The sequence below is a fragment of the Pelodiscus sinensis genome, chromosome 8 (genome assembly GCF_049634645.1).
Source record: "Pelodiscus sinensis isolate JC-2024 chromosome 8, ASM4963464v1, whole genome shotgun sequence".
NCBI classification, from domain to species: domain Eukaryota; kingdom Metazoa; phylum Chordata; order Testudines; family Trionychidae; genus Pelodiscus; species Pelodiscus sinensis.
The window spans coordinates 51,487,112-51,508,868 of NC_134718.1; the positions used below are offsets into that span (position 1 = coordinate 51,487,112).

General features: G+C 43.7%; 1 protein-coding gene across 6 annotated transcripts in view; it reads right to left on the reverse strand.

Annotated features, from left to right (window-relative positions):
• PTPRE (protein tyrosine phosphatase receptor type E) overlaps positions 1-6,724 on the reverse strand; it is a 266,865-nt gene extending 260,141 nt beyond the window's left edge. For 2 of the 6 annotated variants that reach the window (XM_075935266.1, XM_075935265.1), the window contains exon 1: positions 6,586-6,724. In XM_075935266.1, coding sequence (XP_075791381.1) covers positions 6,586-6,660 — 75 coding nt within the window. In that variant the 5' untranslated portion in view covers positions 6,661-6,724. Of the gene's footprint in view, positions 1-1,477; positions 3,120-6,260; positions 6,375-6,585 lie in introns of those variants that run through there. The other 4 variants (XM_075935269.1, XM_075935272.1, XM_075935270.1 and 1 more) reach the window with 4 other exon arrangements.
• Between the last annotated feature and the right edge of the window lie 15,033 nt (positions 6,725-21,757).

The following is a 21,757-nucleotide window of genomic DNA, read 5'->3' on the forward strand; positions in this document are numbered from 1 at the left end:
TCTATTTGCTGAACAAACTTGGCTCATTCACTAATGAACATGTGCATCATACAAGGTAGGGGTCCTAAAGATCACAGAGCCAGAGTTTTATAAATCACACTGTTCCCAATTAATGTTCATCCTCCTATATGGAAAAGAAATTAACCACAAATCTCAGAAGGCACACAAGTAGTTCCTCTGACACACCTACGCCTGATTCTGCGATCAAATGTGCTTAAGGACTAGAGTCCATCTTAGGGGTATCAGACTGTAAGAATACAGTTTAGTCACACAGAACTGTGGCCTCAATTCAGGCTAAATTTACTATAGAAGAATGGGAAGCAATATAAGACTAACAAACCCTATAGAATACCTACAGAGAGTTCAATTTTTTTCCTACTTCCACCAGCTTCAACACCACTGCTGCAACTCTGACACCAGAACTTTCACATTGATAGTAGGTTTCATAATCGAAGAAGGAAGAGAAGAGGAACAATAAAAAGGACACGAAGTAGGATAACTGCCAACTAAAATAGCAAGTAGAAAAAACAAAGATGAATAAGAGTTCAAGTCGTTTTAACTGAGTTCATACCTCAAGCCACATAGATTTTGAAAGCCTTGTCTTAAAAAGCCCCACACTTTGAACATAAAAATAGCAGTCATCATCTTGCACCTGCACTTCACAAGCTCATGACAAATTACTGTAGTTCAGTCATCTTAAATCATACTGAACATGATCTCTCTGTAGCTCAAAACCTGGCTTCTTTCACCAGTAAAATTTGGTTCAATAAAAGCTATTACCTCATCCACCTTGTCTTTCTAATATCCTGGGACCAACACAGCTAAAACAATACTGCAAACAATTTATATTTTAGGTACATAAGGACCCCTGTTTTTAAAAACGGTGTCTAAAGAAATTAGACAAAAATAGAATACAATAATTTTAATATATAAAGACCATTTAAAAGAGGATAAGAAGCATGTTCACATACATGAGAGAAGAACACTCTTAGGGTTATAGAATGTTATAGGATACAGAGCTCAAAAGGCAATGAAAACCACAATGAGGATCGCCCATGGCTTTCCTTGACTGGAAATGGCAAACCACAGCCAATGGGAACCACAAGGCTCCATGGCTCCAGACTAGGGTTGCCAGATGGTTTCAACAAAAATACCGGACACACTTGACATTACATCACAATCTACATTACATCTTATTTAGAAAATACTGGACATTTATATTTTCTCATTTATATTTTCGCAATTTGTTTCCCCGAACAGAAAGCTCAAATACTGGACTGCCCAGTTCAAAACTGGACACCTGGCAACCCTACTCCAGACCCTGTAGGTAAACAAAGTGGCGCAGGCCCACTACTGCCTTTTCTAAAGCAGGCCCGCAGCCCACTTTGAGAAACATTGCCCTATTGCATTCCCTTCCCTTTTAATTTTGAAATTCTTTTTTATTTGCCTCTCAGCTATCTTTGCTTGGCACACACACCTCTCCTTTCTCATTCTGAACAGTTTTGCTGCTTTCCCACTGTGTGACTTCTTGCCCTACCTCACCAGTCATTCTTCTCCTGGCCCAAATCCCATTACACTACGGTAGCATTACTCAGCAAAATGACAAACACTAGCTGCCCAGCAAATCCTAAGAAAATATCAACAGGAAAGAGGATGTTCCCTCCCAGAATGGCCTCTCCTCTGGTCAGTCTTTCCCAGAATTGCTGTTCCAGCCCTTCATTGGCAGAGGAAGGGAACAGAGGCTGCTGTACCTATATAAATGTCTTTCTTCACACAGCCTTAAAACAGGGATGGCAAGTAAGATGGGCCCATGGTGCCTGTGCCCCAGGAATATTGTGAGCCCAGAGCCAGCTCCACCAAGGCCCCACCTGCTGCTCGGCGGGCCTCTTCTGAACATCCCTGCCTGCCTTATGCAGCAGGTAGCTGTCCCCGTAGCTTCCTGCTGCTCTCATTCACCAACTGCTACTGCAACCAGTACCAAAGGAGCAGCAGTGAGGGCATGTTGCTGCACTTGTGGAGGGAGAAGGTGCATGGCCCCCCCAAAAAAAAAACAGGACAGGAGGGACCTTCCCCTGGCTGGACTTCCTAAGCAGCAGTCTGGGGGTATTTGGGTGACTGACATGCCAAGGAGGAGGTGGTGTGAGGACAGGAGGGCCCCTCCCCGGAACTCTATTCTCTTGGTAGGGGGAGGACTAAGGGAGTCATCCTCTCTGGCCCCCAGTCCTGGAGGGCAACCTGCCTGCTACACCCTAAACTCTTCATCTCCAGCCCAACTCCTTGCCTCAGCCCAGAGAACACTCCCCGCCCCCCACTCCTTCCCAGAGCCTTGGCCAAATGGGGGGGGAGGGGACGGCACATGGATCCATCTGGGCACCACCACAAATAATACAAACCCACCACCCTGCCTTAAAGTATCAAAATGTAAAAGCTTTGATTTGTTGTTCTTCCACCCAAACGTTTGAGAGACTTAATTAGTCACTTGTCAAAGAGAGCTCTCATCTATGCACATAAAAAAGAAATGTAAACTGGCATTTAAATCTTCCAGCTGAATGCAATTAAATCGGCATCAAGAGTTAAGATCAAGTTCCCCCATCTTAATTTTAAGAAGTCACTAATTACAGTGTTAATGGAAACTAAGATCTATTCAAATGATGTAGGGTGTTTTTATTACCCATTTTATTCCTAGTCTATACTCTAGATTTCCTCATAGCCTTCAAAATTATTTCTTAAAAACAGACTTGTCTCCTGTATCACTGCCATTTATTTCACTTATGTCCACTAAATTATGTCCAGTCTGTGGATCAGACATATCCTAAGGTAAAACTTAGGTATGATAAACCAGTAATCTGTACAGTGAAGAAGCTACACTTAATGACACCTAAGAAATACATACTTGTTTAAAGACACTTTCCCAGATACATGACAAGCACAAATTGTTCTCTTTCATACCATATTAGCTGTCCAGTCTAGTATCCTGTCTATTAAGTCTCCAGAACCAGACAAAGTGTAAGAGACCCCATACTGGAAATGGAAATTCTTAGATTAGGTTGGGGATGGGAATTTGAACAAACACAGGTTTTTCCTGAAACCAAAACAAGAAAAAATTGTTTTATTTTGAAATTTCCTTCCAATTTTTCCCCATTTGTCAACAAAAGAGAAAACTGAAAAAGCACACTGGTAAAGTTATTTTTTGTACAAACCTAAAACAAAATCTAGAAAATTTCCACAAAAACATTAAAAACAACCTGACGTTATTTATTTCTCTCAACATTTTTTCATTGAACACACTACCCATTTTCTAATCAGTTCTAGATATTAAATATGCCTCCATGCTGTTAAGCATTTTAATTTCAACAGTTTTCATCAACTAAGCATAAACAGAGCTGATGAGTTCCACAAAAAGATAAATTGCTAAAGAAAACCTAGATGATGCAGGAGGTGAATTTAACAGGGATGTTGTAGTGATCCAGTCAATAGTGAATCACAATGTTCAGTATGGTGTCAGGAGACACTGTGGACTATTAAAATTGGAATTTTAGATATGAAGAGTAGTATGTCAGCGTTACAGGCTAAAAGGCTTTGCTTGAAAACTCCAACCTGATAGCAAAAAATGACCCTCCTGGAAAATGTGTGTTTTGCAGACTCATTGTCACAGGAAGTTCAGTTTAGTCCAGTCACTTATAAGGAATGACAATGAGCAGTTCTTAAAGAGGAACACCGGGGAAATGGCTTGAATTGCATTTTAGGTAGTTTCATTTTGCATAAAATGAAAACTCAGGAAGGGGTTTGGGAAGCCACCTGCTTACAAGAACTTATGTTGTAAGCTTTGAAAGAAGTGTTGAGCTCTGGATAAGCACAAGAAAAATCAGACTACGTCAAATAAGCATGAAAACAAAGCAAGAATAGGAACACCTGGAAGAGAAAGAAGAAAAACCATTTTTTTAAAATGATGCTAATCCTATTCAGGAAAACACAAGAATATATATGCAACAATTTTTGCTACACTATACATTGTTTAAAGACTCTATGTAACGCACATGAAAAATCTTTTTCTTCAAAAGCCTCATAAAATCACAGAATACATCAAAAACCTTCTTATCCCCTCTTTTCAAGCAGAAACTTATAAATGAGTCCAAATAAAAGCCCCATACCTACTCAAATCTAAACTTACGAGGAAGTTGAAAAGTGTATGTCAGGTTTGATACTCAAGCCTGTCACTACTGAAAAATATACAATGAAAGTGATGGGTTACCTAAACCTATTTAACAGGAGCATTGGGAGGCTTAATCACTGAATGTTTATTAGATGTTCTGAGATCCTTGAATGAAAAATACTATGTTGTTTGCTCCCTGTGTACCTTAGGAACTCGGCTAGCAGTTCCCAGAATTGTGACCTTCCCTCCCCCCCGCATCCCCCTTCTGTTCTGAAATTTGATTTGTCCTTTTCATATGTGTTCATTTTTTTAATTGTATCCTTTGGTATATATGGTTGTGACTATTTTCTTCCACTATTTGATCTGAGGAAGTGGGTCTGACCCACAAAAGCTCATAATCTAATAAACCATCTTGTTAGTCTTTAAAGTGCTACATAGTCCTGTATTTTGTTTCAGTTCCCAGAATTGTATATCTGGAGAAGAACTAATATTTGATATAAGCAGACAAAGTAGTATAAGCAATTGCTTAGGATCCTGGAGCAGCTCAAGAGGGTGCTTTTTACTATGTGTTGTGTGAAGAGCGGGGGGGAAAGGCGCAAATATTCCTAAGGCTTTTACTGGGCTAATACCACCTCCTAGTAGGAGCATTCCCAGTAATGACTCTAGATACCACAGTATCAGTTGCATTAGACTACATCATAGACAGATTGTGGAATTTGCTGCCCCATTGGTCCTGTGATTGTTCATCTTCAGGACGGACATGCTGCAAAGATTGTTGATTCATTTTTTTTTCCCTTGAGGGAGAGGCATCAAGGCCAGCCTTGGGGTGGGCCACCCATCTGTGCAACTGCAGTCTGTGGTCGGGGCACTGTGTGCACGCTGCCAGCTGACAGAGGATCACTGCAACTTGTAGAGGTGATACATGGAGAAGGGAGATTTCTCCTTGCTTCATCCCAGCAGAGCAATGGAAGAGGCAAGGGCTAAGAATGATCCTTCTGTTCTCCCCCCCGTGTGGAGGAAGGGAGGCGAAGGAGTGAAGAGTAACACCAACTATTCCAGTCACTTTTCTAAACTGGGCTGTGTTGTGAGATGAGCATCAGGACTGCTGTTCTGCTGCCCTCCCCTTACACAGCCTCGGGGTGCCAAAATACACGGGTGCCATTTTCCCTAAAGTCAGCCCTGGGAGGCACGGTGGAAGTTCAGGAAGCTCTTGATTTTCAACTGTCAGTACTTCAGTGGTATTTACTTCATTACCGCTTTCAACAATACACACACTAACACTATCACCAGCACAGAGACAAAAGATCAGACAGCATCTTACAGAGAATGATCTCTTCAGCCATCACTCCTATGCATCTAGTTTTCATTTTAAACAGGAAGAATAAAGTTAATCTCATTCAGTTAAAACTGACAGTGTGTTTGGTAAGTGCTTATCAAAGTACCTGTACTGAATGGAGAAGGGAATAAAAGATGGATTTTTTTTAAGTGGCACCTAATTTATGCTAAACCTTGTATTAACCCCCATACTACACATATCTTCACAAAAGCAAGACTGCTTCAAAAACAGATACTGCACCACAAAGCTGCCTTCCCTACCCATCACATCCAGGCCTCCAAGTTGGTGGGTGCAAAGTGCTTTTTAAAGCATTGCACCGCTGTAAGTGTGAAGTCAAATACTCAATATTTTACCTCTAAAACGGAGGGTGAGACCCTGGCTTCACTGAGGTCCAGGAGAGTTTCTCCGTGGATGTCAGCGGAGCCAGGATTTCACCCTGAGGAGGGGAGGGTGTTTAAACCCCCTTGGCTGGAGCAGAAATGTCTGAAAGAAAAGGACATTTATTCCCAAGGGGTGTTAGGGCCCCATTCCCGCTCTGGCCTCGGAACTGCAGCGGAGCAGTAATACCGATTCCTAAGGGAAACAACCCCAGCAAGCGCGGGCTGAGGAGAGGTGAGCAGGGGGATTTCAGCAGAGCCTGCCGAAGGCTGAAGCAGGCCAGCAGCGATAACCCGGCCGCCCCCTCGCGCCTGCCACCCCACTCAAGTTGGCTGCCGAGTTCCTCCAGCCTGCAGCCAGGTGTGTCTCGCTGCCGCTCCCTGCCTGTCTCACCTGTCCCAGCCTCGCGGCGCTGCTGACCGCACTGGCTCCTCCGCGGCACGCTTGGCCCGGGGACGCGCCATGCCCCGCCCCGGGGCAGCTGCAGAGAGCAAGCCGGCAGGTAGAGCAGCCCAGCCCCTCCCACGGCGCAGAGACCGCCTGTCTGCGCACAGCGGCTCCCTCCCCGCCCGTGGCCTGCGCTGCCCTGGCCCGGGCATGTGGCTCCAGCTGGAGAATGCACCGGGGCTGGCGCTGCTGGGGGGGTCGCAGCAGCCCATGCCCGGCTGGACAGGGGCGCCTCGCCCGGCCCCGCTGCCTGGCTCCCAGCGCCGCTTACCTCAGGAGCACTCGCCCGGCAAAGGCAGCGGGCGCCCGGCCGCCCCGGTGCAGCAGGCGGGGGACGCCCTGGCATTCACCCTGCCTGCCGGAACAGCAAATCGCCGTCGCCGCCTCTGCTGCCGCGCGCTCCGAAGCGGCGTCAGCCGGGAGCCGCCTGCTGCTCAGCCGAGGGATCGCAGCCCGGGGCACCGCCAGTCAGCTGGGCAATCCGGGAGAGGCTGTGCGGGGGCCAGCACCTGCGGGAAGCGGGAGGGAGCAGCAGGGTGGCCTGGCAAATGGGGCAGAGACTGGAGGGAGGACAGCGCCGGGGGGTAACCCAAGAGCTGGCATGTGAGCGGGACGAGGTGATTGTATAGTCGGAATGAGGGAAAAGGAGGGTCGGATTTTAAAGCTGGCCTCCCCCACGTGAGGGCAGAGTGTTGACTGCAATAACTGCAGTTCATACACCACAATCTAAATGTCTACACCAGTAGGCAGTTAGATTCAGGTTTTCTAAAAAAAATTGTTCTAGTTGTCTCCTAAGCCACCTCGATTTGCTGTGCAGACCTAGCCTTAGAGCTGTCTGCATTAACCAGCCAGGCAGGTTTAGGCCTGATCCTACATTCACTTGCAATAGGGTTGCCACTTCTGAGTTAAAATAATAATAATACTTAATTAATTAATAATAAAAAGAACCAGATACTCAGGATGATTGGTGGCCCATAAAAGTAGATACCTGGCAGTGTGCAGGAACCTCTTTGTGCATTTCCGGAGACAACTATCTCAAAAAAAAGCAATCCTGAACAGGTGACAGCCCTTGCCATTGTGCCATCTGTAAACCAAGCCTTGAAATATGGGCAGGTTTTTATGTCACAGTGACAAGAGGTAGGGAGGGAGAGCTCTTCAGTTGAAGGGGAAAGGACACATTTATCTGGCAGGTTTATTTTTTATGGCTTTGAGTTTGGGTTCTTAGGGATAACCATGCGTCAGAACACCTCCCTACTCCAGCTCTGCAGTTCTCAAGACACAGCCCAAATTAGCACCCAGCTGCAGCCCAGCTGTGTGTTAAAGACCACCATGCTGCATGGCAGAGTTCTAGATCCCATTGGTCCGGCTGCCCTGCATGACATGGTTCGTATTGCCTGTCCTTATGTGGCAGAGTCAGAATTGGGCTGTACACTGGCCCTCCAGGGACCAAGGTCTAGGGCTACCACCTGGCTGGCCTCCAGGGTCCCAGGCTACCATACAGAGGGGCTCCAGGGTCTAGGGCAGCTAGCCAGCTGGCCCCACACAACACAAGGATCTGGAGTCAGGGCTTCTACGCAACTGCCACTTGCCCCATGAGGTGCAGTCCAAGGTTCCTGCCCCTGGTGCCCTGCTTTGTGGAGGGATGGGGTTTTTTTGGAGGGGGAGCATGCTATAGCCTACAGAAATAAATAGGTTAAAAACCATTGCTTCAGATGCATAGTTGATATGGGGCAAAATAGGTATGAGGCAGCCCTGAATGGCCGGACACTGATATCATCATGATTTACAGAAATGGCTACAAGGAAAACAGAGTGCTGGCTATAAAAAAGTGATGAAAGACAGTAAGCTACTATCCGGTATAGCCAATATTTTTATCTGCTGAACTGCCACAGTTGTCCAATAAGATTAGGAATCAGTGATATAGAGAATATGATGGAAGCCTGTAAATAGACTTTTGAACCCTTGCAGTAGAAGTGCCAAAGAGCTTATATACCGTGGAGGGAGAATGAAGAGGAAAAAAAGAAAAAGAAATCTAGAGTTAGCAATCTGAAAACCTAGAGATGATTACTAAATTAACTCCGAAAGTATAGTAACATTCATAGATTTTAGTTTGACATCCTACCAATGAAAGAAATCTTAGCTCTCAGCTACAGGACTGTGAAAGAAATTTAGTTCTCTGGATAGAGCTAATTTTCTTATTAATAAAATAAAGGCTGAAGAGGTAAAGCAAAAAAACTGGATTACCGAAAACACATTCGACAGCATAAACTGAGCAGGCTTCTTTTTTTCCCATTATGTGAGAACATGTTTATAAATGTACATGCATGCAAAAACCAAATTAGAATTAGCTATCGATATGATATTGTTCAATGCAACTCAGAAAACTGAAAGGATGAAATGTTGCAATAAAGATAAGATAAACACCAATAGATGATAGCATGATTAATCAAGTTCAGCACCAACATGCAGCCTCTCTTTGTCCAGCTCACAGTCCACTGGACATCTGGTTTTTCCCCCTGTCCATCATAAATTGATTCTCAGAAAGGTCAGCACTTTGGCAGCAATCTTACTTCTTCTAATTTGCATGAGGAACTACAAGACTGACAGATTTCTGTCAGGAACTGATATCTACATTTTCTGTTTCTCACAGTAAAAAAAAAAAAACAAAAGGAGAAGTGGTGTAACATTTCTCATGCATAATTGTAGCCTCTTTATCCTTATTAAAAAATACTCTGGATTTGCTTTAAAACATCAGACGCATAAGTAATAAAATGCAATGTTAAAGTATGTGTAAGTTTTTAAAAATAATTCAGCATGATTATTTATCCTATTACATTTTAACAGATTAAGACAGAATACTGTTTTCTAATTTCGACACCCCCTGTTAGAACAAAATTAAACCATGCATGATTATAATTTTGAGATGAAAGGATTGAAAATAAGGGTGTCTATTATCCCAACTGTGGACTTCAGTGAGAATATTTATATCACATATTTCACTTAGAGAAAGCTCTCAAAGTAGTCTACAAAGTTTACATACTTTTTCTGTTTTACTTGGAAACTAATATTGTGTGATTTACAAGGTGGCATAAGTGTATGTGGCACTTTACAGACATTAGAAGACAACGTGTAAACCTCTTGGCACATTTACAAAATCACACACAGCACAACAGACACTTATATGACTTTTTAATTACCTTTGTGTCTCACTAGTTCCAAGATACATTCTGTATTTTTAAAAAGTAAGTAGTCAAATACAAGAGTGGGATCAGATAACACCAAGATGGAAGTAACATGAATAAAGTGATTCAATGCTGTAGCTGGATTAAAGTTTCAAAAATAGGTGCCTAAAATTATAGGTGACTAGAAACATAATTAGGTACCTACATTATGAAGATGTGATGAGCCATGTAATAAATTAATCTTTGATCTGCTCATCTGCCCTTTTTACCCAGTGCTTATTCTAACAACCCAAATCCCTGAAGAGCTTCTTTCCTCACCTTGTCATGAGCTAAAGCTGCCCATGTTTCAGGGCTAGTAAGATTCAATCTCTGGGCCAGTGTCAGCTTTCCTATACTTAAAAGTGCTGTGATTTTAATTTTAAATTATATTTGGGGGAGAGAAAAGATAATTTAGGGCACTTTTGAGGTTTTTATGGCTTACTTTAGGATCTGTACAATAAGATGCTAGTAACCAAGGCTTTCAAGACTAAGGGATCTGAATAAAAATCCCAATACATTTTAAAAATCCCAATATAGTGTTTCTAGTTAACGTATGTGGCATACACAGAATGCATGATGGTATGGTATGCTATAAAGCTTTTAACAGCATTCTTATGGGACTCTTACATCATTTGATATCACATCAATAAAAACTTTGTATGATACTAAGGACATCTACAGTAGACTTCTGATAATCCGGAACCTTTGGGACCTAGGTGGTGCCAGATTATCAGATATGTCGGACTATCAGGAGGTACTATAAGCTGGTTATATATCTACTATATACATTATGTACTGTATATAAAGTGTTCTTAACCATTTTTATTGTACATATTGTATACAGTATACTGTGATGTTTTAGGTTTTAACCCTTTTTTACCCTTTTCGATCAGGTCAACTGCTGCCGCTGTTGCCTTGTGACTCATTTTTTGCCAAAGCTCACTCGCTAGGCTCTAACCATTTTGATACCGGACTGTCAGGAGTGCCGTACAATTGGATGCCGGACTATTGGAGTTTTACTGTATATACTAACTATACCATGTTATAGTTAGTATATAGATACTATAAATAGTCCATAAAAGGCTATTAGCCAGGGGATAGAAACGGTGTCCCTGGCCTCTGTTTGTCAGAGGCTGGAGATTGATGGCACGAGACAAATCGCTTGATCATTGTCTTCGGGCCACCCCCTCTGGGCACCTGGCGCTGGCCACTGTTGGCAGACAGGCTACTGGGCTAGATGGACCTTTATTTTGACCCAGTACTGCCATTCTTATGTTCTTATGTTCATGTAATCAAATTCATAATCTATATTAACATACACATATATGTGTACATGTAATCAATCCAATTTTATTCCATCAAATCCCTCTTAAACATACATATGTGACGTTATCCAATTAAAACATACTCATGCAAATCATTGTTGCTACCACTGTTATATAATGGCAACAAATCTTGTAAAAAAGTTGTCAAGAAACGTGTCAATAGAAAGGGTTAAGTGGCTCACAGGCTAAAATGACCCAGAGTCACCCCAACCAGTTTAGACACAAGTTAAATAGGCTAGAGCTTTGAAATGCCAACCTGTATTGGTAGAGAATTAAAGGTAATACTAATTGTAAAAACTCTAGTCATCTGAAGAAGTGGGCTATGCCCACGAAAGCTCAAGATACCATCTACATGGTCTATAGTCTATAAAGTGCTACCAGACCATTTGTTGTTTTTTAAGTTTATCCTATACAGACTAACTCGGCTACCCCCTGAAGTTTACTAACTGTATATGTTGTTACATGTTAGCCATGTAAACAGACAATTCCAGTCTCTCTAAAGCTATTGATTCAGAGATCAAAAGGGAATACTAACATTTAGATGAATTCTTGGGTGAAATAATGTCATTGACAATGCCTTTTAAAGCTTGTGAAAGTGCTTAATGGATAAATTACCTTATGTTAAGCAAGTAGCAAATTACCAGTGATGCTTAGGAAATAAATCTATTTCAAAGTCTCCGTGATTACCTATTGTTCTCGTACAGACTCTGAGCTGTCAGGTGTAGGCATGGAACTGTATAAAGGTGTTTTGAGTCCTGATACTTTTTATCTCAGATCTGCTTGATGCAGGGGAAACTTGAGTCGTAAAACTGAGATCTCCAGTCCCATCTAGATCACCCTGAATATGTACACCTGACTATATCCTATAAATTAATTCTGAAAGAACTATGCAACTACAAAATTCATGATCTCTACTGTGAATCTGATCTCAGAACTGTATTCATCTGTATGTATACTGATCTTTTAATCAACACTTTTTTGTTTTTAAATACATTTTAGATTAGTTACTAAGAATTGGCTGTAAGCATGTATTTCAGTAAGATCTGAAATATGCATTAATCTGGGAAGTAATGTGTTTTTAGGGAGTGGTAGAACTTTCTTATATGATGAATAAGATTTTCAATAAGCCTCATAATATTTGACTTGGGTGTCTGGATGAAGTCCTAAGGCTTTAAGGGGCCTACATTGTTGGCTTCTGGATAATCTGTAAGGGTATGTCTACACTACAGCACTAATTCGAACTAACTTAATTCGAATTAGTTAATTCGAACTTAGCTAATTCGAACTAGTGCATCTTGACCTAAAAACTAGTTCAAATTAGCATTTTGCTAATTCGAACTAGCATGTCCACATTGAGTGGACCCTGAACCAAAGTTAAGGCTGGCCAGAAGCAGTGCCGGCAGGGCATCAGATTAGGACTTAGAGCGTGGAACTGCTGTCTCAGGCTAGCTGAGGGCTGTGCTTAAAGGGACCCGACCCCCCACCTCGGACAGACAGTTCTCAGGGGTTCCCCGCTCGCTTGCCTAACTCGATCAGGGACAGCAAAGCAGTCCTGGCCTGGGGTGCCCTGAATGCCCACACTCGGCACATCACAGCACTCGGCCATCAGCCCGGTTGCACTTGCCGCAGGCTGCCATCTGGAGGGGTCAATCGGGGGCCTGCAGGAGAGCTTCCACCCCGAGGAGCCCGCAGAGCCACCCCAGTCCTCCTCATCGGGGGCTCGTACCCCATTCCTCCCTCACATTCTTCCACTTACCCTTCTCTTGCCCTCCTTCCTGATGTACAAAATAAAGGACACGTGTGTTCAAAAATAGAAACTCTCTTTATTTAACAAAACTTGGGGGAGGGGGGGAATTAACCTCTGGGGAGACTGGGAAAAGATGGGAGAGGGGAGGGCAACTAAAATGATCAGGGGTTTGGAACAGGTCCCATATGAAGAGAGGCTGAGGAGATTGAAGGGGGATATGATAGAGGCCTATAAAAGCAGGAGTGGTGTGGAGAGGGTGTATAAAGAAAAGTTCTTCATTAGTTCCCATAATAGAAGGACTAGAGGACACCAAAGGAAAGGAATGGGTAGCAGGCTTCAAACTAATAACAGAAAGTTCTTCACAAAGCAAATAGTCAACCTGTGGAACTCCTTGCTGCAGGAGACTGTGAAGGCTAGAACTAGAACAGAGTTTAAAGAGAAGTTAGACAAAGTCATGGAGGTTGGGTCCATGGAGTGCTATTAGCCAGGGGGTAGAAATGGTGTCCCTGGCCTCTGTTTGTGGAAGGCTGGAGATGGATGGCACAAGACAAATGGCTTGGTCATTGTCTTCAGTCCATCCCCTCCAGGGTACCTAAGATGGCCGCTGTTGGCAGACAGGCTACTGGGCTAGATGGACCTTTGGTCTGACCCAGTATGGCCATTCTTATGTTTTTATGTTCTAAGCTCAGGGTCGGGGTCTCACTGGACCACCTTGATTTTCATGCAAACCTGCTCCTGGGTGGCCAGACTGGCAGCTATCCTGCCCTAGACGGACACTTTCCTGTGCCTAGTGCGGAGGTGGTGGACGTTGGAGGCTTCCCCCCAAACCTCGATGAGGTCCACGATGTCCACACTAGACCAGGCGGGCGCCCGCCTCTTGTGGCCCCGGGCAAGCTCCCGGGAGCCGCCAGCCTGGTCCCAGGAAGAGGCGGAGGGCTGGGTGGCAGCAGGTGGCTGGCTTGTGCCGTGCCAGGTGCAGGGTCTGCTGGCTGGGTGCTGGCAGGCTTGCACCTAGCACGGGCACCGTAGCCAGACCGTGCCCCTTTAAGGGCTCCGGGGCCGGGAGGGGGGCAGACGAGTTTCCCTGGTGGTGCCCAGAGTGGCCACCAGGGCAAGCTGGGGAGGGCTAGCTTCCCACTAGTTTGAATTAAGTGGCTACACAGCCCTTAGTTCGAACTACTTAATTCGAACTAGGAGTTAGTCCTCGTAGAATGAGGTTTACCTAGTTTGAATTAAGTGCTCCGCTAGTTCAAATTAAGTTCGAACTAGCAGTTTGTATGTGTAGCGCCTATTGAAGTTAATTCGAACTAACGTCTGTTAGTTCGAAATAACTTTGTAGTGTAGACATACCCTAAGATATTATAGAAGCTGTTTTGTGCTGGCCTGGTGAATATAACTGTTGGAATAAGCACTAGTTTTGAGGATTGTCTGCTCCACTCTTTGCAGTTTACCCTAATTGAGTAACCTTAGTGAATCTCCTGTGTTTGTGTCATAATATTCAGTCACTTACATCTGTCTCTGAAATGAAACAATTTCAGAGCTATTACTCCTAAACTTTGCAGGTATCACAGCATCTTTAATGATGACTGGTGATCACGATCTCTGCTTTAGGCCTCATTGGCTTAGTCTGTGCCATGACTAAAACTCAGTCTATGATTTTGAATGAATTTGTTTAGTACATTTCATGTCAGAGGTGCAGGTAAAAATAATAAGTCATGGAAACGTTACCAGATAGTGTCATTTTTGCTGCATTAAAGTACAATAAGGATTCAGAAAGGGGAGGATGACAGGGAGAGGGACCTGAAGATTAAGCCCATCTTGCAGTCATCCTTAGTAATGGCTCTTATCCCATAGGGCTGGGCTCAGCTCACTGCCCTGGGCTTTGTGACCTGATGCATGGGGTTGCAGTGCCGCTCAGGTGTGGCCTATCCAACCCCTGTAGATGGAGATGGTTGAACTGACAGGCCAGTCCTGAATGGTACTGCAACTTAGCGTGCCAGAATGTAATGCCACTCAGTTTGGGGCACCTAATCAAATGTGGTTTTACAGTTTGTCAGGGATGTTCCCCACTATGGCACTCCAAATGCAGGAGGTGGGAGCCCACAAGAGACCTTAAAAATTTCTTGCCTCTATAGGCTCTGCTTACAAAAAAAACACCATGTCACAAATTTACAGCTCCTGGAAGATAGGCTGCCACCATCAACTGAATTAAATAAAACTCTGAAAAACAGGAAGAAACATGTGACATTCTTCCCAAGGGGCACCCTAGACTTTTTTGTCACAAGAGAGCTTGAAAAAAGGAACAAAAAAACCCACAGAAAACCAACTGTGTCTCTGACAGCTGATCTTTCAGGCTAGGCAAGCACGCACAGAGACCTCCTATTACCTTCCAGGACACAAGAATCAAATCATTGCCTTAAAAATGTGATTTTATTAACAAAACAAAAAGGTATGCTTTATCAAGTATTATTGGTTGTTAGGTGTTACAGAGCAAGTAAGACAAGAACAGATCAAAACACAAAGAAACACTCTCTTTGGGCTGCAGCTTAAATATGGTGAATGGAGGGGGAAGCGGGGGAAGCACATAGATTTCACACACAGAAGTTTAATCACACAGCAAAATAAAGAAAAAATAACCTGATCACAACTAAATATACATTTTCCCTCTACTCGCTATCCATACTGATCTGTACTTCAAGGCCCAGTATTTCTTGTAGGCATGGTAATTATGTGTGATTATTTCATCTTGGCTACGTCTACACTGGCCCCTTTTACGAAAGGGGCATGCTAATTTTAAACTTCGTAATAGGGAAATCCACGGGGGATTTAAATATCCCCCGCGGGATTTAAATAAAGATGTCCGCCGCTTTTTTCCGGCTTGGGGAAAAGCCGGAAAAAAGCATCTAGACTGGCCCAATCCTCCGGAATAAAGCCCTTTTCCGGAGGATCTCTTATTCCTACTTTGAAGTAGGAATAAGAGATCGTCCGGAAAAGGGCTTTATTAAATTAATAAAGCCCTTATTAAATTAATATTATTATTAAATTAATAAAGCCCTTTTCCGGAGGATCTCTTATTCCTACTTTGAAGTAGGAATAAGAGATCCTCCGGAAAAGGGCTTTATTCCAGAGGATCGGGCCAGTCTAGACGCTTTTTTCCGGCTTTTCCCCAAGCCGGAAAAAAGCGGTGGACATCTTTATTTAAATCCCGCGGGGGATATTTAAATCCCCCGCAGATTTCCCTATTACGAAGTTTAAAATTAGCATGCCCCTTTCGTAAAAGGGGCCAGTGTAGACGTAGCCCTTGTTTCCTCCAGCTGCTAACTTAGAACTCACACACAAAGAAAGATGGAAATATATATATTTTCAATATAAATTCAGCACTGTACCCCATTGGTTCTTCTGGCTTCCTGCCAACATCCTTAGCTACCTGAGTTTAACCCTTTAGTCACTGAGTGCTAGCCAGCACCTCCTCACCAACACACAACTATTTCCAAGATTTTACATACTTTACTACAACTCTTTCTGTGATCACAATAATCTCCATGATAAAATCATAGGCTGTGTCTACATTGGCATGACCTTGCGCAAATACTCTTTAATCAAGAGTTCTTGCGTTAAAGTATTTGCGCAAGAAAGCGTCTACACTGGCATGTGCCTTTGTACAAAAGATGTGCTTTTGCGCAAGAGCATCTATGCCAGTGTAGACACTTTCTTGAGCAAGAAAGCTCTGATGGCCATTTTAGCCATCGTGCTTTCTTGTGCAAGAAATTCATGTTGCCTGTCTACACTAGCCTCTTGTGCAAGAACAGTTGCGCAAGAAGAATTATTCCTGAGCGGGAGCATCATAGTTCTTATGCAAGAAGCACTGATTTCACACATTAGAACATCTGTGTTCTTGCACAAGAACTCCCCGCCAGTGTAGACAAGCAGCATGTTTTTGTGCAAAAGCGGCTGCTTTGGCGCAAGATCGCGCCAATGTAGACACAGCCATAGTCCTTATTAGAACATATCTCAAGGTAAAATATTGTTAGGAGAATACCAGTTTTGGTCATAGGCTCTTTGAATGAGTTAGCAGCAATATATCTTCTAACTCCACCTACCAGTGGACCAAATCTTTCTATTATTCTTTTTAAAACATATGCCCTTTTCAGAGTCTCATTAATGATAAGTATGATGTGTTTTCCTTTTAGAAGTATGGAGACAAGTTGGACAGTCAATTCCTTGGGATAGACATATGATAGATATGCTGCTTCTTGTTCCCATATTTTGTTCAAAAGTAGAAAGCATGAGACTCTTAGACTATGGAGCTAGTTTCATATCCTGTCTTATTCTGGCAGATTTCAAATGGGGACTAATAGCAAATATATTTACATCTCATTATGGAATTAATACATCTTTTGAACCACTCATTAATTTCACTGTGCCTCCTGTGTCACCCAGTTATTGGAGTGAAGAGGCATCAGTTTTTCTATTTACTACAATAGATAACTTTCACCCTTCCCGCCCTTGAATTATCTAGTGGTACAAATAATGGGGCAATCCCATTCCTGGTATAACTCCATTAGCATCAATGGACCAGAAGTGAATTTAGCCCTGATGACTCATGCTGGAGAAGTGAATAATCTATCTACTATCATAGCTAAATTGACTTTATTGAGCTCGCTTTTAAGTATTGGAATATACTGAAATACATAATTAGAGTGGCTGGTAATTGAAGCATTGTATTAAAATAATTAATATAATCCACAAGTATCAGCACTCACTTATAAGAGAGCCATTGACAAGGGTAGCTCTAATTAGAGCAGGAGTGGACAATAAGCAGCCTGCGAGTGAGAAGCAGTTTGCTTTATTTACTTGTGCGTCCACCGGTACAGCCGCTCACCGTTACTGTTGACCACGGTTCCCCATTCCCAGCCAACATGAGATGCAGTATGCAGCACAGGCCAGACCACCCCAGTCCCACAGTGCCAATTGGCCAAGAACAATGATCCATGGCCAATGGGAGTTCCAAGTGGCTGTACCAGCAGACATGAAGGTAAATAAAACATCTGTCAGCCCACTATGGGCTAAACCTGGTGAACCACAGGATGCTTATGGCTCACCTTGCTTTAGGGTTTATATTCTACACAATATCAATTTCATCCTTAAGTATTCTCTTGCAGCTTCAAAAATGTGAAAGGTTTATTTTTTTAATGTACTATATCTGTGATAGCTCCTTCTGAAAAAATGTTCCTCAGTCTGTATCTCCTTGAGATGCTGCATATAGCTATTGTGGAGTCCACATCTCAGGCAGACCAAGTAAGGATCACAAGGATACTTCCCATGTCTCACTACATAGGAGACAACACAGGAAGCCCTCTTGAGCAAACTGGCCAAAGCTGCTTGGAGCTTTTCAAGTCCTCTCACACAGAAATGTGGGGAAAAAAAGAGATGAGAAACCTTGTTTTCCTCTCATCAGTCGGGATAGGACTGGAAAATAGTATAAAATAGTGTAGTGTGTTGGCTTAAGGTTGCACTGTGATAGCCATAGAATTGCTTCAATATGATGAATCTCATCACCATGATGCAAGGTCACAAAGCAAATATTATAATAGTAGGTCAGGATGTCACTTCTCCCCACACAATAGCTGTGTGTGACTCCAGTCACTGACACCATGGCTCTATTGCCCTTTCAGATCAAGGGTCAATGTACTAGACCCCTTCAGAATCTTAGAGGGGAAATCAGTGTTGGAAAGCTAACCAAAAGGGGAAGGTATCTAACAAGAAAGAGGTATCTTCATGCATGGGGGAAAGGATAGTGTTCAAAATTCAAAAAGTAAACAGGTAATGAAGGGAATTCAGAAGATTTCACAAGTGACTGTCAAATCTGGGACAGTGAGGATCAAATCTCAGGAGATATCTTAATTCTTTGCCTATTAATATAAGAAGCTAAAAAGATTCATCTACAATACTATATATGTGTTCAGGCTTTACAGCTCTTTGCTCGTTATCCAGCAGTTTGCATTCTACAGTGTAAGATTCTGGAAGTACAACTCCTAATCTCTCTGGATAATATCCCAATAAGACATTATACACTGAACCTCTAGACCTAAAGATTCTCTTGTCATCCTCTTCTGTAATCTAGGATTTAGTAGTGTTATTAACACATGAAGCATCTCTAAAGGTCAAGTAATTTTATTTCAATCAATATGTACTAGCACACACAGAACTCCTACAGGATTATAGCTCTATCACAAGGTATAGTTTGCATGAGGGCAGGGAATTCTCAACCACTTTCCAGTTTATTTTCTCTCTCTCTCTCCACTCAACTTACTTTTCTTTACAAACCCAATAAGCTCATAAAGCCTGTGATGCTGAGTGAGCACATGAAGAAAACACAAAAATTCACCCCTCAAGGGACATCAGGGATGTGACAACTAAAGTCTACTAGCTGTTAAAAGCAAAGCACTAAGTCACGAGTACCAGATATCATTCTTCCACTGAAATCTTGCTATCACATTCAGCAAGTTGAAGCCAGTTTGAAACTAGATCAGTCACTGAAATAGACAAAAAGCAACTTAGTTTGAACACCAAACAACGCTTTCAAAGATTGGTTTTTTTTTAAGCATCAGGGAAAATTAAAGAGGGAAGTGAAGCATTGTGTGAAAAACAAGCTACCATTTTGAATGACTATTTTTTGTGTCTCTGGCCAGGTCTACACTAACTCTGGAATATTGTCTTAAGGTACACAACTCCAGCCACGTAGAATATGTAGCTGGAGTCGGCTTTTCTTAAGCTGAGTTTGGCAGTGTCCACACAGTAGGAAGCTGACGGAAGCAAATGCTCCCATTGGCTTCCCTTATTCCATGCGACTGTGAGGAATACAAGTGCCAGCTGGAGCTGCCCTAAGCATTTTGATTTAGGGGTCTATACTAGATCTGCTAAATTGAACACCAGAATGTCAGTCTCTGGCACAGCAAGTGTAGACGTGCCCTCTCTGACAGAGGAAGGAAAGGTGGAACTGAAGAAGGGAAGCCAGAGTCTGAGCTAAACAATTAATAGAAATATGGGAACACATCCTGGGTTTTAACTAAAAAGATTCAAGGATGTTCTGTTGAAAGGAATTCATGCAATACTTACAATTATTTCCCAATGCCTGTTTGTAAAGCAATAGGGGTATGTCTACACTACCCTCCTAGTTCAAACTAGGAGGATAATGTAGGCATACCGCACTTGCAAATGAAGCCCGGGATTTGAATTTCCCGGGCTTCATTTGAATAAGCGGGGAGCCACCATTTTTAAAACCCCGCTGGTTCGAACCCCGTGCAGCGCGGCTACATGGGGCTTGAACTCGTTAGTTCGAACTAGGATTCCTATTCTGAACTACCGGTACACCTCGAGGCCGCGCTGCACGGGGTTCGAACCAGCGGGGTTTTAAAAATGGCGGCTCCCCGCTTATGCAAATGAAGCCCGGGAAATTCAAATCCTGGGCTTCATTTGCAAGTGCGCTATGCCTACATTACCCCGCTAGTTCGAACTAGCGGGGTAGTGTAGACATACCCTAAGAGAATAAAAACAGAAGCTTAATAGCATATATATAGGGTATGTCTACACTACAGCATTAATTCGAGTTAGCTTAATTCAAATTAACTATTTCGAATTAAGTTAATTCGAAATAATGCATCTATACACAAAAACTATTTCAAAATAGTGTTATGCTATTTCGAAATAGCGCGTCCACACTGAGTGGATCCTGAACCGAAGTTAAGGCTGGCCGGAACCAGTGCCGGCAGGGCATCAGGTTAGGACTTAGTGTGTGGGGCTGCTGCCTGAGGCTAACTTAGCTCCGTGCTTAAATGGACCATACCCCCCACTCCGGACAGACGGTTCTCAGGGTTCCCCGCTTTGCTTGTCTACCTCGAGGAGGGAAAGCAAAGCAGTCTGCCTGCACTCGGAACACCACAGCACTTGGGCACATAGAGCCAGAGCTGCCCCTGGGCACGCCGGTGTATCTCGTGGGGTCGTTGCCATCAGCCCGGCTGCACTTGCTGCAGGCTGCCATCTGGGGGGGTCCATTGGGGGTTGTCAGGATCTAGAAGGCCCTGCAGGAGAGCGTCTACCCCGAGGAGCCTTTAGAGCCACCCCGGTCCTCCCCACTGGGGGCTTGTGCCCCATTCCTCCCTCACGTCCTTCCACTTACCCCTTCCCTAGCCCCGCTTCCTGATGTCAAACAAAAGACACATATGTTCAAAAAGAGAAACTGGGTTTATTGAACAAAACTGGGGGGGGGGATGAACCTCTGGGGAGACTGGGAAAAGGAGGTGGGAGAGGAGAGGAGAGAGGGTAGGAGAGCGGAGGGAGAAACCTGGGAGGAGGGAGGTGGAAGGGGGAACCAAGGGAAAGAAGGGAGAGGGGGAGAAGGAGGAGTACGGGGAGGGGGAAGGGGGAAGGGAAGCTCAGGGGTCAGGGTTGGGGGTCTCGCTGGACCAACCTGATTTTCATGCAAACCTGCTCCTGGGTTCGCATGTGGCCTTTAGTGGCTAGGTTGGCAGCTATCCTGCCATAAACGGACGCATTCCTCCATCTAGTGTGGAGATCATGGATGTTGGGGGCATCCCCCCAAACCTGAATAAGGTCCATGATCTCCACCCTGGACCAGGAAGGTGCCCACCTTCTCCAGTCCCCGTCAGGCTCCTGGGAGCTGGCAGACTGCTTCTAGGGAGCGGTGGAGGGCTGGCTGCCAGTGGCTTTCTGGCTCATGTTTTGGGGCCACTAGGTCAGGGCCCCCGGTGGCCACTGCTGGCTCTGGGTTGGCAGGCTTGGAGCTGGCACAGGCACTGTGGCCAGGGTCTACCCCTTTAATGGCTCTGGGGCTGGGGGAGAGGAGAGTAAGTTTTCCTGGTTGTGCCCAGAGTGGCCACCAAGGCTCCCTGGGAAGGGCTAGAGGCCCCCTATTTCGAATTAAGTGTCTACACAGCACTTAATTTGAAATAGCTATTTCGAATTTGGTGTTACTCCTCATAGAATGAGGTTTACCAAATTCAAATTAAGCACTTTGCTATTTCGAATTAATTTTGAAATTGTGGTTTGCATGTATAGATGCTATTAAAGTTAATTCAAAATAATGGCTGTTCTTTCAAATTAACTTTGCAGTGTACACATACCCATAAA